The 26,516-nt window shown below is 34.9% G+C and overlaps 2 protein-coding genes across 3 annotated transcripts; both read right to left on the bottom strand.

The window, feature by feature from the left end:
- Positions 1-43: 43 nt before the first annotated feature.
- Positions 44-11,572, bottom strand: LOC132759366 (heat shock 70 kDa protein 12B-like). Of its 2 annotated transcripts, none has more exons than XM_060751129.1 (6): positions 11,336-11,572; positions 4,460-4,506; positions 3,154-3,503; positions 2,042-2,260; positions 1,070-1,223; positions 44-326 (listed from the first exon to the last, which is right to left on the bottom strand). In XM_060751129.1, exons 3-6 carry the CDS (start codon positions 3,313-3,315, stop codon positions 310-312), a joined length of 552 nt encoding a protein of 183 aa, XP_060607112.1. In that variant the 5' UTR covers positions 3,316-3,503; positions 4,460-4,506; positions 11,336-11,572; the 3' UTR covers positions 44-309. The 2 variants fall into 2 exon arrangements, with proteins under 2 accessions (XP_060607112.1, XP_060607113.1); XM_060751130.1 differs by lacking the exon at positions 11,336-11,572 and adding an exon at positions 7,409-7,518.
- Positions 11,573-13,415: 1,843 nt separating this feature from the next.
- On the bottom strand, positions 13,416-23,686 carry LOC132759364 (heat shock 70 kDa protein 12A-like). Its single transcript, XM_060751128.1, has 5 exons — positions 23,624-23,686; positions 21,955-22,285; positions 17,853-18,071; positions 15,680-15,833; positions 13,416-15,010 (listed from the first exon to the last, which is right to left on the bottom strand). Exons 1-5 carry the CDS (start codon positions 23,653-23,655, stop codon positions 13,962-13,964), a joined length of 1,785 nt encoding a protein of 594 aa, XP_060607111.1. The 5' UTR covers positions 23,656-23,686; the 3' UTR covers positions 13,416-13,961.
- Positions 23,687-26,516: the final 2,830 nt, after the last annotated feature.

Genomic DNA, 26,516 nt, shown 5'->3' with positions numbered 1-26,516 from the left:
TTTTACTTTCGTACTCTGTGTTTAACACTTTAAGACTTTTTGAAACATATCCTGTAACTGGATTGGCATCCTTATCGTGACAGTTTCCAAAGAATCAGGTTTGGTCATTTTTTTCTTGTTCTCAAATTCGTCGAGCATTTCCATATAGTCAGCCTTGTGGGTACTGGAAAATTCTTCGAAAACTTCAGGTCCTACAAGATTGGAAACAAAGCTAACAAAGGCTTTGTTAACAGCTGTTCCTCCCCAATTTCCACCAGTTGCACTGTGAAGTTCCTTCAAACTGTTGCCTTCAAGTACTTCGTGTACTGTCTAATCAACTGTACCACCTTGAACAAGACCATTAATATTTACTGACATTATAACCCTTAGATTGTTTTGATATCATTATATAAGTCTCGTCTACTACTAATAACACGTATATAATGTTTTCATGAACAAGTGCGATGCTATGATAACGAAGTCTATGTCCGATAATTGAATGATGTCAGACAAAGTCATATGGTAGCTTATAAGGATCATACACCTGCTGCTGGTACAAACCGGAATATCATCACGAGGGTAACTGTTTACGGATTAATGAGGCTCTTTCGAGTTTCTGCTAAACAGTAACCCGAGAGCTAGATATTCCGGTCTGTTACGGCATCCGGTGTTTTATTCTTTGTCTCGCAGAAAGCTTATAAATCATATTTCGGATAGAAATTACGGAAACTAATATTTTTGTTAAGCACTTTTTACTCATAGTAGTGTATGAATTTACAACTTCATTCATAACGGCAAAATTACGCCATTATAAGAACGCAATTCATTAATAAAAAGCCGTATGGAAATGACACCATTTAAATGACGCAAATTAACTTACAATCTAATCTCTGTATTCTTTAATAATAATAATAATTGTAATAATAATAATAATAATAATAATAATAATAATAATAATAATAATATACAACCATCTAACAACAACAACAACAACAGCAGCAGCAGCAGCCATAACAGTAAACAACAACAATTGCCCCCAAGTAAAAAAAACAACAACAAATACACAATCGCAATGAGTGTCGATATTAACCTCCACAGACCAGAATAAGATAGCGTGTTCCAGCTGGAAACTTTGTCATGCCTGTTTCTGTTTGGGGGTCACGTGTTATCGGAAGTTGACGACAGTAGATCGACGCAGCTTCCGGTTCTAGAGCTATCTCAATACTACTCTTCGCAATCCTAGCCTATTGTTAAAAAAAAAAAGACATATTATACTATACATTCGTTTTTTTCTCGATATTCGTGACGTTTATAAAATTTATGTACACGACTGCAGTCGATTTATGAAATTATTTTATTATTTCTCTATACATAAAGTTTGCAGTATTATAAATTTGTAATGAAGATTCTTAACAGGTTATATAGCCGTATATAAACGGTGATTTGCAATAGCGGTTAATAATGGCTAGGGATTATATTTACAAACAGTCGTTTATAAAGGGCCATATAGCATGTCAAAAATCTTTAAAACTTATGAAATATTTAAAACTATATTCTTCGATACATATATGCAATGTCGGTTGGTCAAGCTTTTAACTGTAATGTTAACTTATATTTGTCCAGATTGAAATGAACGCAAATGAAATACATCATACATTAATACCTAGCCTGGGTTCCAGTCTGTCGATTTTTTGTTATGTTTCTGTTTGGCAAATCGACATACTATCAAGACGACGAACGAATACGGAATAGCGCATATGTTATGAATAAAAAATGTTATAAATAAGCAAAAACTATCAACGCCTGAATCCCAGGCTAATTAATACCATACAGCTCTGTATACAATATCCAAAACTAGAATAGATATATTAAAATATTGATTTTTTTTTCAGAAATGAGATGTTTCTAAGTGGAAATATATATTAATTTGATTCACCCACACTTCAAGTGCATAGATTTTTTTAGTTGATCACTTAACGACAATATGTAAATTATACACACATTTCCAGTTTATATTGTAAAACAACCATTATTGATTATCATTTTTACTAAACAGTATCACCTTCTCAGCAGCTTTTCGCATAAACTTTTTTGCAGAATCGTTCCAAATGGCAGGAACGGTAATGACCCACGTGATATCATGCTCCTCTACTCCCAAAGAGCTACAATTTAGCATTCCCAGTAAGTGGTTCTTCAGATACTCTATTGATAAACTGAAAACTGTCAGTGCGTCCATTTTCTGCCCATTTTCTGCAGTCAGCTCATAGTTACCTTGAATTTCCTAAAATGTATTGATTTTAACATTATCAAACTAGTACATCAGTTATTGTGTTGTTTAAGCCCCTTATTTTGGTCCTTTCCGCTTAGAGTGCAAATTCTGTCAAGCTCATTTAAAGTGACATTATGGCCTTCCAAGTTTAAATGGTCAGTGAATAGGTTAAAACAAAAATGACTTGACATTTTGCCAACATAGAGTTCAATTTAATATTTTACAATAAAATTAATCAATGGTGCACGGTACCAACGGAAAGTACTATAAAACTCATTCTGAAAGTATCGGCAACGCTAAATTCTTAAAAAGAAACGGGTGGCCTTTTTTTTATAATTTAGGAAGTTTGTATATTGAATCATGAACATTTTTCGTTATCATTTATTGGCCAGTCACCATAATAATAGCCAATCCTAAAAATATTTAACTAACTTAAATAACTTGTCCCTTGCTAGCTTTAGGTCTTCAGCGTACCCTTTTTTATACTGTGACAATTCCGCATCGGACGAAAGAAAGAAATATTTAAAAAGCGGCTTTTAGTCTACAATGGGCACATTTTCCAAAAGTAGTTCAAATATTGTTAACATTAGTAATATATCATTTAGATAATGTGGTTTCATGACATATTTCAGGAAATTTAAATGTTGATAAAAGTTTTTAAGTGATTTATTATGAACATTATTATGATCAATGATGATAATTCGTTCAAGACATTTATTATCTATCTGCTATATAAATTTATAAACCATATCGGATCATGCGTGTAGCACTTCCAAACAATATCCAGAAATAAATCTTTCGTGGTTTCACGCATGATACTAAATACTATTAACGTTATTATTTCTCGTATTGTATATCTTCCATCATAGACAAATTCACTTTAAATGTTAAATGTTACGAGATACCTTATGTTGGTGAAGAGTCATTTTGAATTCCCAGAAGAAAAACCAATTTCCGTGCTTGTCTTCGTTAGATAGTGCCAAATATTTTGACTTTGCCTCATAGCCAAACGAGTGGAAAGCCTTTTCTGGTGTCAACAATAAGCATGTTGGCTGCTTCGCATTCATTTGGCCTTGAGCAACATGAATTTTCAGAGGATTTGTAAGGAAATCATGCTTAAACGAAAACGTAACTAGAGTTGGTTGTTCCAAAGTCAATAGCTGCGACAACAATTCCACTTTTTGTTGTTACTTCCTCGTTAGCAAGTGAGTCCTTTCCATGATCGGATCTAGCGCTCGTATCAGAATACCCCTTCCTTCAAGAAAAATAATACTTATTAATGAAAGCAGAATTTTGAAAATGTTCGTAGTTTTAAGTAGATATTACTTGAATAATCATGTCCTCAAGAAAATTAATCAATGGCGACAGTTTATATTCTAATTGTACAAAGAATTTGTAAGGGTTGGCAATAAATATAACTTATACAACAACATGTTTTTTATGAAAAATGTTTGTTTTGAAAACTGACAGGATAACTTTCTCATATGGAAGTAGTATAAAACGAGGTGGGTGTGGGGTGGAGTGAGAATTAACAACGTAGAAAGTTTTTGTTTGCTTCTTATGTGTTTTGGGCTACTGTGCATACGCGAAAGGGGAGATAACGAGAAGAATGTGTTCATTTGACAGGGGAAGGTGTACAGAAGGCAAAATGTCATAATGTCCATTGTCACAAAAATGCCTGACAGTTCTGAAACTCACAAAGCCCAGAGAATGGACCCAGAAAGTTTCCTACATGTTAAAAATGGAACTCTTTGAACTGTCAGTTTTTTCCCAATGGACAATATGACATTTTGACCACTGGGCACCCTACGTACTACAATGAACACATTTCTCTCGTTATCTCCCGCTTCACGCATGCGCAGTAACCCAAAAACACTTAAAGAGCTAAAACAACCTACGTGCTAAACTCTCTCCCGCCCCCTGTTTTATACTACATCATCAAACAATTCATGAGTTCTATAAAGTATGTAAATAACTGTTATTATGATAGAAATAAACTATATTTATCGTTGGAAAATAGAATTTCAAGATCACTTAAAACTAGCTGTACCTTATGATGCTGATTTCTGCTGTTTCATGTTTTCGTATCTTAGACTTTTGGGGCGCTGAAGATCTATACAATATCATACAAGCGATCGCCTTGATAATATATGAACCGAGATTTGCAAACAATTTTGCATAAACTAAATGGCTAACACAAAAAACAAATACCTTTCAATTCTTCTTTTAAACTTTCTGTCCATTTCTGCTGAGAGGAACTGAAATAATTATTTTACTCATTGTAATTCGTAAGTAATTTGTAAGTATCATATCAGTTTTCTCATAAAGGCCGTGCTTTTTGCATAATGACATTGTTTTATGTTCATAATCTCGTGGGGAAATTCATATAAGCCTTACATTTGAACTGAAAACGTGCCAAATATTGAAAAGATCATTTATAATGTATTTTATTGCATTGTATTGTTTTGTATTGTACAGTATGTGTATTTATGTACAAATACCATAAAATGTAGGTTATTGTGGGTAATTCTGTAGAAATAAAAACATTGTCAGTACAAATTCATGACTCGTAACTATTAAAATCATGTACATATTTATGAATAGATATTACACAATAATGTACGAGTACGAATAGAAACATCGTTTGTAAAAATTTATGAATCGTTACTGCATAACCATGTACAAATTAATAGATAGATACTAAATAAACATGTGCGAATAGAAACATCGTCATAACAAATTCATGAATCATTACTTCCATCCTAATTCCGTGTTTATGTTTCGCGATCAGTAATATATGTACAATAAATGCTTTAAGTATGCCGTCAGAAATAAATAAAAAATTAATAGATAAATGAATAACACCAGGAAATAATCAAATTACTTCTCCCATAATGCTGCATATGGTTTAAAAATATAGTTAATTATGCACATAAAAGTATCAAGAACATAACTATCATTAAAAATTAGTGGGAAATAAATAAATTACGACAGCTAACGAAAACAAGAACCTGTTGTTAAACACAAATGCCCACGGCTAAGATTCTTGTCAGTCACAATATTTCAAATAGTTACCCATTGACTTACTTCAGAACGGAAAATTGCCAACAAATTTTAAACACAGTTATATAACTTGACAGTGTCATGGCGTTTGTTAATTGTGAATACTATAAGTTGGCAAGTCATTGCTATGACTTGTGATGAAGTTGAAAAATATTCAACTTTATCAAATATATGTAGCGACACTAAACTCCATCCGAACTTAAAGTACCACCTAAGGTATGCTCCTTGTAAATATGAGACATAAGTAAAAAAAGGCTGTATAAAAAGTATAAAAATCTATTGTTGTCACAGGTGACATTGACTTTGTGACTTTGTGACTCCCAGTGACCATCAAAAATATGTTTCTTTCAAATATGAAAAACTTCAGTCTATAAATAAATGCTATCTATTTTTAGCTTTGGTGACCTTGACCCAAATTGCTCCTAACTCAATCCAAAACTGCAAGTTATAATCCTTTCAAATATAAACAATATCAGTCAAAAAATAAAAGTTGTTTCAGCAAATGTGTAGAAATCTTTTATTGACCTCCTTGACCTTGGCCCACTGACCCAATTGAAAGGAAGAATAACATATGTCCATTTATAAAGGCTTTATGAGCAAAAGAGAAAAAAAAATAAGCACTGATGACCTGAACCCGTTAGACCTCTAACTCAGTCCAAAGGAAGAATGTCATGCAAGTTATCATCCAACCAAATATAAAAAGGGCCGTATAAGCAAATAAGTAGAAATATCTTTTTGGCATCCTTGACCTTGACCCACTCAACCCTACTTTACTTCAATCGAAAGGAAAAAATCATGTAAGTTATCTTCTTACCATAAATGTAATACTTCTGTTAATAAATAAAGGCTGTATGGGCAAAAGTGTAAAAAAAATCTATTTTTGCAATGATAACCTTGACCCAATGATCCCTACCTTAATCAAAATAAGAATACCATGCTTCCTACCAAATATGAAAACATATGTCAATAAATAAAGGCTGTATGAGCAAAAGTGTAAAAATTTGTTTTTAGCACTGTTGACCATGACCCACTTGACCTTTAACTCCATCCCAAGATTTTTTTTAATTCTACCAAATAAAAGAGGCATCTGTCAATTGAATAAGGTTAAAACACCCGTAAAAGTGTATAAATATATTTTTAGATTGGTGACCTTGACCTTGCAAATGACCCCTAACTAACCCCAAAGGAAAAGAACCTCCCTTAGCAGTTTGTATTTAACATGAATGACATCAACTTAAAAATAATAGCTATATGAGCAAAAAATTTTAAAATTTTATTTACACCAGTGACTTTGACCTTGACCCTAGAGACCCCTTACTCCATAAGAAATTAGAGGACCATTTAAAGTATCAACCTACCAAATATGAAAGATATCATTAAATAAATGAAGTAATTAGGAGAAATTTAAGATAAATTCAACTTGCCGGAAAAGATTAACCATAAAAGGCCCTATTTTCAAAGCGATAAAAGGGAAATAACTAGGAAAAATGGATGACACAGTTTTATAACTTGGCAATACCGTGTACTTTGTATTGGAAAGTAAGTGTGGTAATTATGAAGCCATTAGTATAGATAGAACTTAAGATGTATCCAACTTGCCGCTTTAGGTTAACCAATTCTTCCTAAGTGCTGAAAAGGGCAATAACTTTGTACAAGGATATCCGTTGTTATGTAACTTGCCCAGATCATGTACTTTGTGTTGATTAGTAAGTGTGTAAATTATGAAGCCATTGGTGTAGGTAGAACTTCTGATATTCCTCCAGGACGTTTGAGGTTAACAATGTACGGACAGACGAAATAATGGATGGACAAACAGACGGGCGGACAGACGGATGGTTCAATTTCAATATGCCCGGGAGCATTAAAAGCTTCCGAAAACGGAACAGTCTCAGGTTAATATTGCCAACAATAATACCCTAGCAATTATTCCACACCATTGTTTTTAACTTGTCCTAGATGTGCTAAATACATGTTGTTGTTTTCCTTCATGTTTAATATTATTTTAAAAACATGTGCCTGATCTTTATGAATTTTGAGAAGATTGTCTTATTCCTATAACAAATATAACACAAAACCTTAAGTAAGTAAAATACTTACATCTATATTTAACTCTCAAATCAGAACGACTGACTGCTTGCTCTTTATGTAAGGATAGACAATTTTAGCCTTTAAAATTTTGCAAACAGAAAGAGGAAGTTATTTATCGATTCCGAATTTTCAATTTATAGGAAATCACACTGATCATATTACATAATTGATCAACGTTAACCGTTTACATTAAATAACATTGTTCATGCGAAACGTGAATGAAAAACAGGATATAAGAGAAAGAGAAAGTATAGTGGTAAAAAATAAAAAATAGAATATAAAAGTACCTACAATTTCACGTTAATAGAAAGCAGCCAACGATATGATGAAGTCATACAGGACCACAATGATTGATACCCAGCAAGGGACCGAACAACTGACATGACCATTACCCACGCTATTGACATTCTTGTTCATTTATGTATATGCAAAAGTGATTTTGTAAGGTTAGAATTGCTTTGTTCGCAACCCATACTGATCATTCGGACGGAAAGATTATATTTGGCCGCCATTAATTGTGGGCTCAGAAAAGACCAACAAAACTTCAGAAAAGGATACAAGGTCGTAAAAACACGAAAAAAAACCCTATTTATTTTCTTTTGTATGTTTAGGAGCCAGTTTTGCATATGATCTTTACTTTACCAAGCATCTAAAGCCTAAATATTAAATATGTTATTTTTAGATACATTGTTTCACATAACAGTTAGATTTAAGAAAAAGGTGGAAAAAGAAATTTGCCGACAATAAAATACATGAACATTAAGGCCTGTTCTCTAAGATAAAGTACAATAAAGTGGACAATTAGTTTCCCGATATTCTAATTTTAGAAACGAAGTTTACTGACGCATCATAAATAGCTCTCGAGACACTGTTTTAACAATGATATGATGCACTTTTTCAAGATAGAATTACTGAAATACTTAGTTTGAAACAGCACAAAATTGTTTATCCAACAGAAAAATACAAACTAAAGGCCGCTTTAAACAATTATAAAATACTAGAAAATAATTAATTTATGAATCAGGCTTTACTATAATTACGACCAGATGCCTTATACATTTTATTCTTAATTATTCTCTCTTTTAATTATAGATAAAATCTTCCTTACAAACGAATTTATTACACAACACTAATTCCGTCTTAAAAAAAACAATTATTGTCATGTCGCTTTTTCTGCCCACGAACCATGAAGTCAATCAGTAAAAGAAATTCAATTTGTTCTCGGGTGAAATTACTTGCTTGTTGGCAATAATGAAAATGATTGATCGTCAAATCTGTTTTTCAATGTTCAATCTTATTTGCAAATGTTAAAATAGTTTCATTGTTATTTAGCTCAATAGTACAATGTTATTTGACAATCATGTATTTTTTTATTTTAAAAACGGGCATGCAATGCATTTTGTCATTATCACGTAGTACCACAATCTTTGTTATTTACTGTATTACATATTTGTATTAAACTTTTAAATACAGTTACTGCTATTTTCTTAAACACTGTATGGTATGATAAATCAATTGTTTCTATAGGAGTCAATGGTTAATATTGAAGTCAATGGTTACTATTGAAGTCAATAGTTGTTATAGAAATCCAATGGTTGCAATATTGGTCAGGGGTTGTTATGAAAAGTCAATGGTATGGTCAATGGTCAAAAGTATCACATTCGTAACAGGTCAATTTCAGTATGCAAAATGGAGTAAAAAGTGCTGTTTTACACCTATATCATATTTGTAACAAGTATTACAAGTTGGGTTACTAAATTAGTTAGTTTTATGGGAACGAAATGAATATCTGGAAAAAAGTTATCCCTCGGAAGCATTAAAAACAGCATAATTACATGAAAATTGCAAAATTTCTGCAGGAGAGATAATAATAAAAGTGTGACATCCCTCACTGAAGCCGTTGAAGGCATAGTACATTGCCATATTGGTCAAATTGCATTTAACTTGTATGTATGTCTGTCTGTCTCATTATTTCTTTTGTCCGAGGAAATACAGTTTTATAAAAAAAAACATATCTTTGTCAAAAGTTAGTACATGTACAAGAATAAGATAGTTATGTATTCTACAGCTTATTCATATTAAAGTATAAAAAAGTATTTTGTAATGGTTATTTAAGTGATGGCGTTAGTAAAATAGTAATTTTGATGAAAATGGTAGTAATGGTGAAAGTATTTGTTTTCTTAATTGTTGTTGCTGCTGTTTTCGATCTATATTATGTGTATTGTCTATTCACCATACTTGTCAATGTGTTATATCTTTCTTTCTCGGCCAGCACTTTGGTCAAATTTTACGTACAATGTCTTGTATGACAATATATCTTATGATCCACTAATGATATTCGACTGTTTCTTCACACAGTTTTTTGATATCATAATGGGGATAACTGTCCATGGCATTACTGACAAGTAAATGACAGAATTATGGCCCCTTTTGAACTACAATATAAAGTCTCCTTCAAGCATACTGAAGGCAATCAGTCGAATTTTAATGGACGTCTTAAAGGCCATAATTAGAAGCCACCAAACAAGGCCCTTAATTATGATTTGAATTGTCTTTTTAAACTTAATTGATACTTAGTTCAAGTTCTGCAGAAACGTCAACTTACTGGAGGTAATTACTTATTACATGTCTTTGGGATCATAATTGACTGTCACTTTTCACACGGCCCCTAACTCCGACAATGATTTTGGCAGGCTTTTGAGAATTAAGAAAAATGTAGATTTTTAGTTTTACTTGTATCATTAATCTTTCAAATAATCTACCAATTGTATTTACTTGAAGAAACGTGATTCGTATATTTGGAATTTTTACTCAATTCATTTTCAAGACCCATAGCTCTGGCATGGATTACAAATGAAATTACTATTTTTGACAATGTTCGAGATTAATAACTGTCTTTTTTTCTTTATCATTTAACACATGTTTAACCAAAGAGCTAGTCTTGTTTAACTATCAATACTTATTAATGATACTCGAGTGCGCTGTCCAACTGATAGAGTAAACAGTTTTGTCATGTCATTCCATAGGGCATATTGTAACGATTTTGTGATTTAACCACTTTAAGAAAATGTATGACACAATGAGTTTATGTTCTAAATATAACTTGTTTCATTTCATAAATGGTTTAAACCTTATTTTCTTTTGTCACAAAATACCCTGGCGCATACTGATAATGATGAAAAATGCTTCCAGATTGCTCAATGTAAACTCGATTTTCTCACTGAAATAACTACTCTTCAGAATTATCCAAATTTTTTATACATTATGAGTTAGTAAACAATATATATTACTAATACAGTATATATTACTAATCTGAAAGCTATACGCATATGTATATATCATAAGTAAATTCTTTACACAAATATCAGCATGAAAGTACTATAAATCATTAGTTGTGTTCAAAACGTTTTTTTCAAGATGACCATAAACGAAACCTGCTGACAGGCTTGAATTTAGCGTAATGAGTATACACGATAGTTTCCTATTTATGTAATACAAATTTAATAATACAAACAATAAATGCTTCCAATCCCCCACCCTCAGAAAAAGAAGAAAAAAAAAAAGAAACAGACTTGCACACACGGACACATATAATAAAGTATAATTTAAATTTTGCCGGGACCGAAGGCAACCCATATCAAATAACAACAAAAAATACATGTAAGGTGATCTACCAAAAACCTTGATATGTATACAATAGCGATATACAGTATTTCTGGTAATACCCTGGCAAATATTTCCCCTCAGTGTTTTGACCTGTCCCAAATGAGCTTAATATATGTTCTTGTTTTGCTTTTTGCTCAAGAACAAGTGCCTGATCAAAAATCTGAAAATGTAAAATCTGAAAAAAGTTTAAGTATAGCAAAAATCTATTTAAATTTTAAGATTTTACATGCAATATAATTTAACAAACAAAACATTAAGTTAAACACTTACATTAAAATTTTAAACTCTAGAATAAGAACGACCTCCTGCTCTATGATTTTAGCCTTAAAATTTTGCAAACAGAAAGGGGAAGTTATTTAACGATTAAAAATTTTCAATTTATAGGAAATCACACTGATCATATTACATATTCGATCAACATTGACAGTGTTTTGACTTGACATTTAAATCAAATTGTTCAGGTGAAAGGAGCGTGAAAGAAAAACAAGTCATAAGAGAACTAGAAGAGGTAAAAAAAAAGAAGAAAAAAAGAAGCTTTTAATGAAATATATATAATATGCAATGTACATCGAAAAGATGAAATATAAGAAACAGTACAAGGCGACGTTCACAAAATGAAGCCAACGACATTATCCAGACACACAGGATCGCAGTTATGATACCCCGGTAAAATATTAACTCAAAATACTTATTTCCCTGCAATTAACCTAATTACACTTTCACATGCTGGGCCCGTTTTACTAACATTTCGTAAATTTTTCGTAAGTTTTTTCGAAACTTTACGCTTACGTTTAAACTTACGTAAATCGTGTGTTACACAACATGGGGACCAGTCTTTGTGAGTTATTGTTCAACAACTATATGAAGACGAAACAAGATAAATTCTGCAGCGTTAACTTAAGGTAAGACTAAATGACAGGCACTATTTCTATTTTACAAAAAGAAATTTCAATGTAAAGAAGTAATCATTGCCGAAATGAAATTTATCACTTGACGATTGATTTTTGAATAAAAAAAAAAAAAAAAAAAAAAAAAAAAAAAAAAACTTACATTAACGTGAATGTGTTTATACAAATACATGTACTTTGATACATAAGGCATTAGCAAACAACCAACAGGCATTTAGCAGTCACAAAGAGAACATTTCTTATAAAACGCAAAGGCAGCACACCACACTAAATGAAGCCGCAGCTTCGAATGGCCAGGGAGGATTTCATTGATATAGTGACTATTGTGGATTTAAATGACTGGTTGTCTTTAAAATGCATTTTCAGTATGAAATTTGTTTTTGTGACATGTAATATGATCATTGGCAAATTCGAAAACATGGTTAGAAATCACATGCTGATAATTATTGATGTCAAGGTCGCCATTGTTTGTAAACATTGCTTTTAAACAGCATGCTCGGTGAAAACAAGTAATTTTACAGGGGGGTACAAACTTTCAGCAATAGCAAAAAATCTACAAGGCCAAGCACCTATTTCTTTGTGATATTTTGCATGCATAGGGAGTTGCTAAAGTAGTGACAGAGTTTTTGTAGACCGTATATTTGCAGGTATTTTTTGCCGAAGGGACGAAAAATGTTATTTTGGGTCTCGGACCACTATAGATTTTTGGCTTTTACGGAATGAATTGGAATTCTTTTAACTGCCTGACTGTTGCATATGGGATGATTTCATTACAGATTTGCAATGGTAGGACATATATGTTCTTAACAAAATGTGTTTTCTTTTTCCAGGTTGTGTAGTTTGGGATCAGATTTATCAGACATATTGCTTGTAGGACATTGACGGCAGAAACTTGAAATTTAGTGTGGAGTGCTACCAAAAGACTTGTGATATAACATGACACATTTATCAGAAAGAATAATACAATTTTTGTATGAATAATATTCCATAGGCAACTGTTAAGATATCAATCAAAAGGGGAAATTGGCCATTTCTGTGTGACAGTAAATTTTCGACAAATTATATTTGATATTTTACAACAATGAAGGTAAACATACACCCCTACGGGGACTTTGGATTCTTTCATGTGAGAAAGCTACCCAGCGCTTCTACTCTGGTGCCCGCTCCAGCCTGAAATAATGCACATAGGGCAGTAGAGGTTTTCCTCTACCACAAAAAACAGCTGGAAAATAGCCATATAACCTCTACTGTGTTGGTGCGACGTGTTTAACCCGACAACAACAAAAGGTACATTTTACCCTTAATATGTTACAATGTATAAATAGTTCATTTATCCTAAATTAGTCACTACAGCTTTCAGATAAAAGTACATAAAATCGTTAAATATCAGATAAAAGCACATATATGATCTTTTGGTGTGATCATAACTTTCAAATAAAAGCACATATTATCCTTAACACTTGACAAACACATAGTCAGTCGAATCCTTTAAGCATGACAACTAGTAACAGCAACTTTAATCCAAAATAACATCATGATTGTATACACGTGATTTTTAGACAAAAACGCATTCGATCTTTGGACTCGTGATACTCACTTTTCATACAAAAACATATTTGATCCTTTTCATTTGGTTGTCATTTTCAGTTAAACAAGATGTGTCATTTTTGATAATTATTTTCAGCCCAAAGCGAATTTAATTGCTTTTACTTGATATGCATTTTCAGTCAAGAACACTAATGTATTTGATCTTTCATACTTTGAGACAAATGATAGGGCACAGAAAATTGCAAACAGAAAAAATCATTACACTGTAGAATTTTCGAAGTGAGGTCAGTGACCTTTAGATAAACATTGTTAAGCCATTACAAGTAATAGTAAAGATCACATACATACATACACGAATGCATGCGCAAACATGCACAAAAGCACGCACGCGCACGCACATACAATGATACATACAAACATGTTCAATTTATAAACATAATTTAATCCATACTGAAGTCAGCTTTATGTACACTTCCGTCACGTTTAATTGTTTCAACAACGATATCTGAACTGCCAAAACTGATCCGAACATCGACAGAGTCATTTCTTCTACCAGATTCTCTCTCCACCATGTAAAATCCAACACACTCGCATCCAGGCTCATCAACAAACATGGGATCTGGTTTTGTTGACTTAAATACCACAACTGCATAGACTTGATCTTTTTCAGACAATGGAAAATATGTGCATGTCTTCTGGGTCTCACCAGTGACAACGGTTTGTCCAGCCTGGACATGCTTATCGAAGACATCATTACACAGATTCTGCCCATCTACCGTTATCTTTTTACTTTCGGGATGTTTTCCATTTACAAAGGGTACCACCATTGCTACGCCGTAAGTAAAGCGACATATTCTTTCTGTGATTTTAGAAGGTTGGTGGCCAAACAAAACAGCGCCTTTCATAATACAGAGACTTGCGTCAACCGGTGTAATCACATCAACTTTTCTCTGGAAGGCATCTTTAACAGCCCTCTGAAGAACTGGGGACTCTGAAAATCCACCAACCATTAAGATGGCCTTTACCGGTCGTGGAAGAGAATCAACTAAATCTCGAACATGTGCAATTATATCTGCAACAGCACCGTCGAAGAACGATTTAAACACTGCAGCATCAATTCTTATCTTATCCCCAACGATCTTAATTTTACTTTTGTACTTTGTTTTTAACGCTTGGTCATTCAACGATGTGTTTGCAGACTTATAAAACATATCCTGTAACTGGATTGGAATCCTTATCGTGACGGTTTCCATGGAATCAGGTTTGGTCATTTTTTTCTTGTTCTCAAATTCGTCGAGCATTTCCAGATAGTCAGACTTGAATTTACTGGAGAATTCTTGGAAAACTACAGGTCCTACAAGATGAGATACAAAGCTAACAAAGGCTTTGTTCACAACTGTTCCTCCCCAATTTCCGCCAGTTGCACTGTGAAGTTCCTTCAAACTGTTGCCTTCAAGTACTTCGTGTACTGTCACATCAACTGTACCACCTTGAACAGAACCAACAAACATTTACTGATATTATGCTATATCCCTTGAATTGTTTTAATATCATTATATTACATTTTTATCAGATACCAAGAGTAATATACCTTTTGTCTATTACAACTATCACACATACAATGCCAGACAAAGTCATATGATTGCTATTGATACTTTCATCTATATCTGCCAAAATATAAGTTTGAAATAATAATGTCTAGAGCGAGTTTTGGGTCATTTCACGTAACTATAATATACTACTGTGTAACCTTATGAAATTTGCTTTTTCTAAAAGGTATGCAGCTATATTTGGCGAATTATACTAAATAGATATCATACTCTGTGTTTTAGTGTTCTTTTCAAATTCATATGGTTGTTTTTCAAAATAGATATATCAAAGAGTGTGCCTGTTATTAAATGTAAACTATAAGAAACACATTGCTGTTGCTGTTATATTTGACAATAATAATAATAATAATAATAATAAAAATAATATTAATATTAATAATAATAATAATAATAATTATAATAATAATATTATTACAATACATATACAATACAATACAATACCGTACATATAAAAATGATTACAATAATAATTATAATAATAATAATAATAAACAAAGAATAACAACAACAACAACAACAACAACAACAAATAAACAATCGATATTGACCTCCACAGTCCAGAATAAGATAGCGTGTTCCTGCTGGAAACTTTGTCATGCCTGTTTCTGTTTGGGGATCACGTGTTATCGGAAGTTGACGACAGTAGATCGACGCAGCTTCCGGTTCCAGAGCTATCTCAATACAACTCTTCTCAATACCAGCCTATTGGTATAACAAAAAAAACAATGAAAAGACATATATGAAGTATTACAAACCTTCACGTTTGTAATGTTGCTTTTCATTGGACAATCGTGACTTCTATAATTATAGTTTTATGCACGACTGCAGCCAATTTTTGAAAGACATCTCTTTTTTTCTCTTTTTCTCTTTCTCTAAAAAAGGATCGAAGTTTAGAGTCTTATAAATTCATTGTAAAAGCCCTGACATCTTATATGCCATATATATACGGTTGTTTGTAATATAACGGCGCACGACATTTTTGTTGTGTCTATGGCTGTCTGTGTTCTTACTATTTGGCCTTTTCTAGTTGGGTGGTTCCAATATTCCTTATGGAACATTGTTGAATTACCCTTAGGATATGTTGCCTGGCTTTTAAATTTGTCTTTTGGCGCCTCATTTGTGATATGCAGGCTTTTTAACATCTGATCCCCTTTCAAAAGTCAATTTTGTTTAGTTTCGCCCATTGTTTTCTCGTTTAGTGCAAATGTGGGACCATACGCCGCTTTTCATGGAATGGCATGAAAGTGTCACATTGAACGTTCCCAATAACCGCCATATGAACACATCTGCAAATGTTTCTAAATTAAAAAAAAATCACCATTTTCATGTTTAAATGTTGAATTCTGCTTAAGCCGGTGCTAGCGGGAGTAGACAATAGTTTCCACTATGAACAGGCCCAATCAACCGAGCCTGCAACATTTTCAATTTTGCCGTTTGGACTTTCTTTGGGGATTTTAATTTTCTCTACTTTATATTTACAAACAATCGTTTATATATGGCTGTATAACCTGTCAGAAATCTCTATAACTAATAAATATATATTTATTTAAAACTATAATACACATATTTAAATATGGAATTCTCCTTAAAAAATGAAATGTTTCAAAGGGGGAATATTTTCTTTCATTCACACAAATACAAGTGCATAGATTTTCTTTTATGTTAATCATTTTACGATGAGATGTAAATTAGAAAAAACATTTCTTATTCATATTGTAAATACGGTGGCGCAGAGGTGACATTTGTGCGTTTTTATTTATCTCGTGCGCACGAGATACTATGTTTTGGCCACGAGGTACTAAGTCGCGCTCACGAAATAATAAAGTGATGCGCACGGGATACTGTATCGTGGCCACGAGTTACTTAGTGGTGCGCACCAGATAATTAAGTGGTGCGCACGAGATACTATGTCGTGCGCACGAGTTACTATGTCGTGGCCACGAGTTATTAATTGATGCGCACGAGATAATTATGTGGTGCGCACGAGATACTGTGTCGTGCGAAGGAGTTCCTAAGTCGTTCACACGAGATGATTTGCTTTTGCGCACAAGATACTATGTCGTGCGCACGACTTACCAAGTCGTAGGCACGAGATAACTAAGTCGTGGGCACGAGTAACTATGTGGTACAAACGCGATAATTAAATCTACTGGCCATGGGCAATATCCCTACCAAATAAAATAAACCATGGCTTATTCCTTCTCAGGTTATCGTATTAGCAAGATTCACAGAACGTTAGTACGTACATACTGATCAACCCTATAACACGATGGTCTCCACAAAGGACAATAACCTGGTCAAAATTAGGAAAGTGACCTCCTAAAATGGTTCTAAAGGTTAAGTGAATACCTTCAGTAGTTTCAAAGATTAATACATGTAAAACTTAAACCAAGAATTTTCTAAGATAATAAATCATATATAAAGGATAATCTGATTGATTAATTATCTTGTGCGCACGACTTAATTATCTCGTTCGCACTACATAGTAAATCGTGCGCACGACTAAAGTTTCTCGTGCGCACCACTGAGTAACTGGAGGCAACGTCATAGTAACTCGTGCACACTACTTTATCATCACTTAATTATCTCGTGCGCACGACTTAGTAACTCGTGCGCAAGTATCTCGTGCACACGAGATTAACTAAAACACACACTCATGTCACCTCTGTGCCACCGCATGTAAGATAGATATTATTGCTTATCATTACTAAACACTATCACCTTTTCAGCAGCTTTTCGCATAAACTTTTTTGCAGAATCGTTCCAAATGGCGGGAACGGTAATGACCCACGTGATATCTTTCTCTTCTACTCCCGAAAAGCTACCCTTTAGCATTCCCAGCAAATGGTCCTTCAGATACTTTATGGATAAACTGAAAACTGTCAGTGCGTCCATTTTAAGCCCATTTTCGGCAGTCAGCTTATAGTTACCATGTATTTCCTAAAATGTATTGGTTTTTACATATTGTAAATAGTGGTCGTGTAGTTTAAGTCCCATTTTTATTTCATTTTCGACGTATCTGCTTAGAGTTCGATTTTTGTTAGGATCATGTAAAGTGACATTATGCCTATCTAAGTGTAAATGGTCCGTGAACAGATAAAAATAAAAGTAACTTGACGCTTTGACATAATTGTGTCCAATTCTTTATTTTAATTTGAAAAAAAAATCAATAATGCACGAGACCAACAGAAATTTCTATAAATATCGTGGAAACGCTCGATTCCTATAAAGAGTGGGGCAGTTTTTTCATAATTTAGGAAGTTTTTATATTGAACCATAAACATTTTTTATTATCAGTTATTGGTTAGTCATCATTATAATAGCCAATCTTATGAAATGATGTAAAAAGAGCATAATGTCACTTTAATACAATTAAAAAACACTTGCCCCTTGCCGCTATGGTTTGAATCCCTGCAAGGATGCCCGTCCGTGCATGGAATAAAACACAGAGGAGCACCAGAGGTCTTTCTTAACCAGGAAAGCAGGAAATTCGCCATATTACCTTTACAGTGATGTTGTGACATACAAAAATCGACAAAAAAGTCACTGTTACGAAGTGATCGTTTATAGAAGTAAGATGGCTCTGTAGGAGCACATTTGTCTCGGAGCACATTTGTCTTACGTAAGACCAATGCGGTCGCATTTGTCCCACATGAGACAAATGGGACCTCAAATGTCTACCCCAAAAAACTCATTTGTGTGACAAATGTGCTCCGATCAAGTTTTTTAAGGGACAAGAAAGCACATTTGTCTCATGTGTTTTTAAGGGACAAGAAAGCACATTTGTCTCATGTCATTTTTTATGAATTATTTGTCACATTATTCCCACGGCAGAAATTTTTTTTAGAATCGAGGTTCACCGTTTTTACCTTATGTCAAGTGTAATCATCAATAGGTTTGCTTATGCTGTCTTTATGAAAACCTAAAGTGAACTATTAATCATAGTATCTCTAATTTAAGTAATTGATTGGCTGAACCTGAAGGCGTATACACTGAAACAAACGTAATCCCGTTCACGATGGTACAATGGTGACAGCGCGGTGGCACGATGTTACGTTGATGAAAACGCGATGGTGCGATGGTGAAACAACGATTGTACGATGGTGAAACAACGATTGTACGATGGTGAAACAACGAAGGTTCGATGATGAAAATGTGATGATACTATGGTGAAAGACGATGTTACGATGGCGAAAATACGATAGTACGATATAACTGCGATGGTATGATGATGAAAACGAGATATTATTTTCTCTATCGTGTCATCGCATCATCGTGATTTCACCATCGTGTCATCGTGTTTTAATCATCGTACCATCTCAATTTCACCTTTGTACCATTGCGCATAGCTGTTCAGGGAGTCAAAAATGTTACTTATGTCCAAACGGAACACCGTAATCGGTTGATATTGAATGATACAATATCGTGACTCGTTTTGCATCTCGCCGAAATCTCGCGTCTCGCTTCGCATCTCGTTCGTCGACGCGACAGGTCATATACCGCTAAGTAGTATTCCCTTTATAGTCTACATAAAATCATTTAAAGGCCCATTATGCCTGAGAAATGCTTTTATTTGTATTCCTTAAAAGTTTTGTATTTTTGGTATACTTTTATAGCTCCAAAAAGTTACTCATTGGCTAATTACCTAAATCATTTTTCATCTGCTGCTTTTTTGCAGTTTGTACAGTTGAAGTGATTGAGAATTTTGTATTGAAGTCAAAATACTACTTTGTTTACATTTTGCTACTTTTATGACGCATTATTTCACATTTATCGCGATTTTCATTAGATTACAAGCATCTAACTTCCTCAGAAATCATAATTTGAATATTAATAAATTCATACTTGCTCTATCTAAAGAAGTAAAAATTTATTCATTTCTGAAATCTCGTGGTACGGGATACTTCGACATTGCGAGATCTCGTGTTACAATATCGTGCATCGCTTCGTGTCTCATCGGAATGTCGCGTCTCGCACGATTCTGAGTGGTCCGATAATCCATAATTATGGCATTACCCAGATTATTTTAGGAACTCATACATGTTGTAAGTGCTTTTTCAATGGCGGATCTGAAAGCAAATGACGATTTTTACATACATATATTTCTGATGAAAACAAAATACGTGTGTAATGGTCTTCTTATTTTCTTCCATAGATCATTTAAGGGCCTCCGTGGCCGATTGATTAAGAAAAAAATACTTGTCCCTAACCGCTGTAGGTTCGACATATACACGGGGCATCGAACCATTCATCGAACTTTGCGAGGATCCCGGTCAGTGTCCAAATGCGGAATACATATCTGCGTGCGCACGTCATAGCTATCGCGTGCGCACATAATAGTATCGCGTGGCCAAGTAAAAGCTATCGTGTGCGCCCGTAATAAATAAGAAAATTGTATGTCCCTTTTATGCCACCGTAGACACTACCTTGTTTTTGCTAAGAATATTTCTAGTGCCATAAATCATTTATAAAACTTTAAGCATTGAAAATAAACGTATCACAATTGATAACGATAACAATAGACTTGCTGCATATGTGTTTAGGTTCTGGATGCTGCACTTGTAGAAATTTTCATCGTGACATGCCGAACAGGGATATTCTTTAATTTAATATAATTATGACTCCTATGCTGAGACAGGAAGTTTTTGACTGACCGGAAGTGACCTAAAAACGGTTTTATAAATACAGAAAACACAGCACAATGGCTGGTTGCCGGTAAACGGACGGGCATAATTATTACCTTTTAAGAATTTTATGGAAAAATGTGAGACAAATGTGCTTTCTATTGTGTGTCGAACACATCTGTCTCATTTCCAATTTGTCGTAAATAAGAATGTTTACGAACACATCGGTCACACTTCGTGAGACAAATGTGTTCCGAGACAAATGTGCTCCTACATGGCTCTACCACCTTGTCTACCAACTCGTATCCAAAATATGGCAAAAAGACGTACCTGGGGCCAATTTTACTCTATAACTGTAATGTTCCTGTGTTCAAAACTTACAATAAGACTTGATTTGCATTGTTTTAAATTAAAAAAAAATAGCATGTATGTAAACTTAAGTGACATATGTTAGTGTATATGCATATGCCTAGATGACAAAAATAACTCCCCATTTGAACCCATTTGTGAACGTAATTGCTTGGGTAAATTTGTTTCTGCTTCTGTTGTAGCTGTAGTGATTAAATATTCTATATGGCAGTTAATGTACTACATTTGAGCCGCTTCACGACAAAACCAACATAGTGCGTTTGCGACCAGCATGGATCCTGACTATCCAGCGCATCCGCGCAGTCTGATCAGGATCCATGCTGTTCGCTTACCAACCCTATTACAAGTAGGGAAACTGATAGCGAACAGCAAGGATCCTGGTCAGACTGCGCGGATGCGCAGGCTGGACCGGATCCATGCTGATCGCAAACCCATTATGTTGGTTTTGTCGTGACACGGCTCAAATGTTTTAAAGTGGATTGGTCTACAATAGGCACATTTTCCAAAAGCAGTTCAAATATTGACAACAACAGTAAAGTATCAATTAGATACATGTAGTTTCATGGTATATTTCTAGAAATCAACATTTTTCAGTGATTTAGTATGAACATTATTTTGATGAATAATAATATTTTACTCCATCTGCTATATATATTTATATATCATATCGGATCGTGCATTTAGCTCGTACCAACACACCCATTTATAATCATGGTTTGTTTTCACGTGTGATACTAAATAGTATTAATACTCTGAACATAATTATTACTGTTATTATATATATTTTATCGTAGACCTATTCACTTTAAATGTTAAATGTTTCGAGATACCTTATGTTGATGGAGAGTCATTTTGAATTCCCAGAAGAAATACCATTTTTCGTGCTTGCCTTCGTTAGAAAGTGCTAGATATTTTGCCTTTGCCTCATGGCCGAAAGAATCTAAAGCCTTTTTTGGTGTCAACAATAAGCATGTTGGCTGCTTCGCATTCATTTGACCTTGAGCGACATGAATTCTCAGAGGGTCAGTTCCGAATTCATGTTTAAACGAAAACGCGTAACCAGAGTTGGTTGTTCCAAAGTCAATAGCTGCAACAACAATTCCACCATTTGTTGTAACTTCTTCGCTACCACGTGACTGCCTTCCATCTGTCCTCCCAGCGCTAAATTAAGAAGAAAAAAAATCACACCACAAAGTAACAATATATGTTATGTTGGTTTTGGAGTGATATATATCCACATATATCACTCCAAAACCAAAATAATAATTTTATTACCCTTCCCCTGCCGAGTTTAGACGATTTTTAAAAAAAATCATTGCTGTTTCAAATAAAACGTCGAAATAAGATTCCCTTTAGGGTACCTCTTCATCACAACATGACGTCACATAAATACATGACGTATTTTTCCCGTACCTAACGAATGTAAACAAGAGAAAAGGAGTAGTCTATTGAAAGCACTTTTTTGTAATTTATATCAAGCTTTCACAAGGTCATATTTGTTTTCAATACTGATGGGAATTTGTATCATTACTCTACTTTGGTAAATATTTATCATTTGACAGTTAAAAAGTGCTTGTAAATCGGAATTTACACTGCGTAAAATCGAACCGTACGCGCATCACCTCAGCGCATGTCGTTTACAACGTTGGGTACCCAACGGGGAAATTTAGTGTGTATATTACCCGTCTGGCTCGGTTATATCAATTTCTTTCGGGTGATCAATATCCAATCAAAAAGGCGGAAAAAATCTGGAAGGGTAATAATAATTAAATACATGAACGTGAATACCCCTTTAAAGCGTTATGACGACTTCCTTCAAGAAACAAAATACTTAAAGTACTGATAAAAGCACAATTTTGAATTTTACAGATTTTTTTAAATTTATGCTTAGATTCGTGTCCTCAGGGGAATTAACTTTTGGCGACAGTTTATATTCTAGCTTTACAAAAGCTTCGTGTGCGTTGGGAAACAAATATATACTTGATAGCAGTATGTTTATGAAACACCCAAAATGATATTTTTAGGGGTAAAAGGAGAGTTTGATATGAAATCTGACAGGATAATTGCCTCATATGTTGGAAGCGTTTAAATAGTTGTTACCATGAACCGCCTCCGTGGTCGAGGGGTTAGAGTCGATGACTTCTAATCCAGTTACCTCTCTGGCGTGGGTTCGATCCCCGGGAGATGCTTTGGTAGTTTAGCGCGGAGGAAGGTAGTCTAGTACTGATGTAACTCTCCAGGAATGATGGTTAGGAAACTACCCGCCTATATGGCTGAAATACTTTGGAAAAAGGCGTAAAATGAAACAAACAAACAAACAAATATGATAATGTTGTCTCTTTTTTTGAAAAAGAGTATATCTGTCGTTGGAAATTTCAAGATCATTCTAGCTAGGTGTACCATGTACACTTTTATAGTTTCCATAGTTTTGATGATATATGAACCGAGATTGCAAACAATGAGCATAAGTTAAATGACCAACAGAAAAAAAATAAATACCTTTTAATGCTTCTTATGAACTTTCTGTCCATTTCTTCTAAGGGTCACTGAAATAGTCATTAATTTGTAAGTATCGTCGCAAGACTATTTAATAAAACATGTATATAGTATAAAAAAAGAGTTCGTTAAATTTAGAAAACATATATCTGCTAACACGTATTTTATACATAGTTTCTACTCTAACAAACATTCAATTTGTGTAATGTTTATCGCGTATTGTATTGAACTGCATAGTGTGAATCAATACTCTATATAGATAAGATTCATGAAACGTTACATTATGTACAAATACCATATATAATGTAGTTTATTGTAGGTAATTCTGTACAAATAGAAAATCGTCAGTACAAAATCATGAATCGTTACTATATACTCATGCACAAATTCATGAAATGATATTATATAAAATAATTTATACAAAAAGATACATCGTTATTAGATCATATGCAAACAGAAACATCATCCGTACAAATTTTTTTATCGTTAATATAATATTATAATCATGCACAAATTCATGAATTGACACTATATAATCATGTACAAATATAGTTAAGGCGTCAGTGCAAATTCATGAAACGTTTCACTATATAATCATGCACAAATGATGATGAGTAAGATACAATCTGGAACGCACCTAATGTAGATCTTCTGTAGATCTCCTGTATGTGGCGCTTCTAGATTGCTGATCGACCTCCATCATCAGCATGGTGCTCGCCGTCATTGATATTTCGGCCCTTATCCATGTATATCTGCTGGCGAGTGGGCCCACCGTCTTACGGTGTGGAGGTCGATTGCTTCCAGCTCTTCTCCTTTCGCCTCAGCCACAGTCAGCTAGACGCGCGTTCGGCAGCTTGGCTCAGTCTCTGGATTGTCCTACGTCTATCCCTCCCAGTAGTTCCTATTGCTGTCATCAGTCGGCACACAGATTGCGAACAGAACCGTCGCACACCTACTTCAAGGAAACAGCCATGTATGCCAGCCTCTCTGTCTACATTGGTTGAGTAGCTCTGTATACTTTGCTTTTTTCCTCTCGTAGGCCTCTTCACATCTTGTCTCCCAAGGTACTGTTAACTCGGTCATGATGAGTTTCTTTCCTTTTTCCGACCACAGTATAATATCTGGTCTTAAGTTGGTCTGGACAATACTTGGGAAAACAAGCTTTTTACCAAGATCCACCTCCATGTTCCAACCTGTTGCGTCATCTAGAATTGATGGTTGGTGTGGCGACTGTGTCTTGCCAGTTTCACCCGGTTTTACAAAGTTGATGTGACAAAGCTTGGGGTTACTCCTGCGTATCTTTTTCCTTTCACCTTCAAGCCAGTCAGCCACCTCCCTAAGGACGTTGTCATGACGCCATCTGTACCTTTCTTGTGTTAGTGCAGTGGAACAGAAAGAAAGGACATGCTCCAGAGTGCCAGGACGATCGCACAGGTCACAGGCTGGATCCGTTGTAAGTCCCCATCGGTGGAGATTAGCTGGGGAGGGTAAGAGGTCATGAACTGACCTGATAAGAAAGGATAACCGTAATGGTTCATACTTCCATATGTCTTCCCAAGTCAGCTTCCTGTCTATGGTGTTCCATGTAGTCCATGCTCCCTGTGCTCCCATCTCTACTGCTCTAGCCTGTATTGCACTTTCTTCTGCCCCCTGACTTCTGACTGAATCATGGCACGTCTCTCCTTCTTGTCTGCCTGGTTCCACAGGGGTGTCTTGGTAGCACCAATTCCCTGTCGTCCCACAGCGGTCATCCCCACAATGTCCTTGAGCTTAAGTGAGCTTTCAGCCTGGTTAACGGTCTCTGATGCTGACCACTTCCTGCCTGTACGGGTTACAATCCCTGCTTCCCGGATTTGCTCATCTGGGGAATCTCTGAGGGTGAGCACCAATCTTGTCTTCGCTGTCTTGAATTCCTCTACCAGTGAAGAAAATGGGAGTTGAAGCTGATTGCTCTTTCAATACAGTCCTACACCGGAGAAACTGGGTGGTATTCCTAACCACTTGCGGAGGTGTCTGCTTGTAACCCTCTCTAAGTCTTCAATTTTTGAGCTTGGTATCTCATACAGCACCATAGGCCAGATTAGCCTTGGAAGTAAGGCATGCTGGTCTAACCAGGCTTTGAACTTCCCAGGGAGATTGCTTTTATCAATTTTCTTAAGCCCGTCTTCCACCTGGTTTTCTAGCTTCTTGACATTGTCACCATCTTGCAAGCTTGCATCAAACCACTTCCCTAGGCACTTGATTGGACTCTTAGTGATAGATGGGATATCCTCATTCTGTACTCTGAGAATGAACCTATCTGTGGTTTTGCCATTCTTGATAATGAGAGATCTGGACGTTGCGGCCTTGAATTTTATTCTAGCCCATGAAGCGACATCTGTCAGGGCTGTTAACATCCATCTCGCCTGTACATGGGTGGTTGTGGTGAGAGTGAGGTCATCCATGAAACCTCGACTGGATGGCAAGTAAATCCCTGAATCTGTCTTTGGTCCACGAGTCTCTCTTAGAGCAGCGTTGATGAGTAGATTCATTCCCATAATGAAGAGTACCACGGAAACTGTACATCCGGTTACAATACCTTTCTCCAACTTCTGCCACTTTGTCAGCTGGTCACCAAAAGAGAACCGGAGTTTGATGCCATCCAAGTAGCTGGTGATGATTTTCTGCACATGGTTTGGGACATGGTAGTGTCGGAGGGCTGTGTAGATCAGCTGGTGTGGGATGGAACCATATGCGTTAGCTAGATCAAGCCAAACTACTGTGAGGTTCTTCTTCCCTGCCTTTGCCTCTCTTATGAGCTGTGAAATAGCGCTTGTGTGCTCTACACAACCTGAGAACCCAGGCACTCCTCCCTTCTGGATGGAGGTGTTGATGTACTTGTTGGATGTGAGGTAAG

The sequence above is a fragment of the Ruditapes philippinarum genome, unplaced genomic scaffold (genome assembly GCF_026571515.1).
Source record: "Ruditapes philippinarum isolate M1 unplaced genomic scaffold, ASM2657151v2 ctg374_1_1_1_1, whole genome shotgun sequence".
Classification (NCBI taxonomy): Eukaryota; Metazoa; Mollusca; class Bivalvia; order Venerida; family Veneridae; genus Ruditapes; species Ruditapes philippinarum.
This window is presented reverse-complemented; position numbering and strand designations above follow the sequence as displayed.

Coding starts and splice junctions, on each gene's coding strand:
- LOC132759364 (XM_060751128.1), bottom strand. CDS start 23,655: ATGGACAGAAAGTTCATAAGAAGCATTAAAAG. Junction 18,072..21,954: donor TGACTCTCCATCAACATAAG/GTATCTCGAAAC, acceptor AATACATTTTAG/GAAATACATGGTAACTATAA. Junction 15,011..15,679: donor TCTTATTCTGGACTGTGGAG/GTCAATATCGAT, acceptor GTTCTGTTCAAG/GTGGTACAGTTGATGTGACA.
- LOC132759366 (XM_060751129.1), bottom strand. CDS start 3,315: ATGAATGCGAAGCAGCCAACATGCTTATTGTTGACACCAGAAAAGGCT. Junction 2,261..3,153: donor TGACTCTTCACCAACATAAG/GTATCTCGTAAC, acceptor AATACATTTTAG/GAAATTCAAGGTAACTATGA. Junction 1,224..2,041: donor TGCGAAAAGCTGCTGAGAAG/GTGATACTGTTT, acceptor TTTTAACAATAG/GCTAGGATTGCGAAGAGTAG.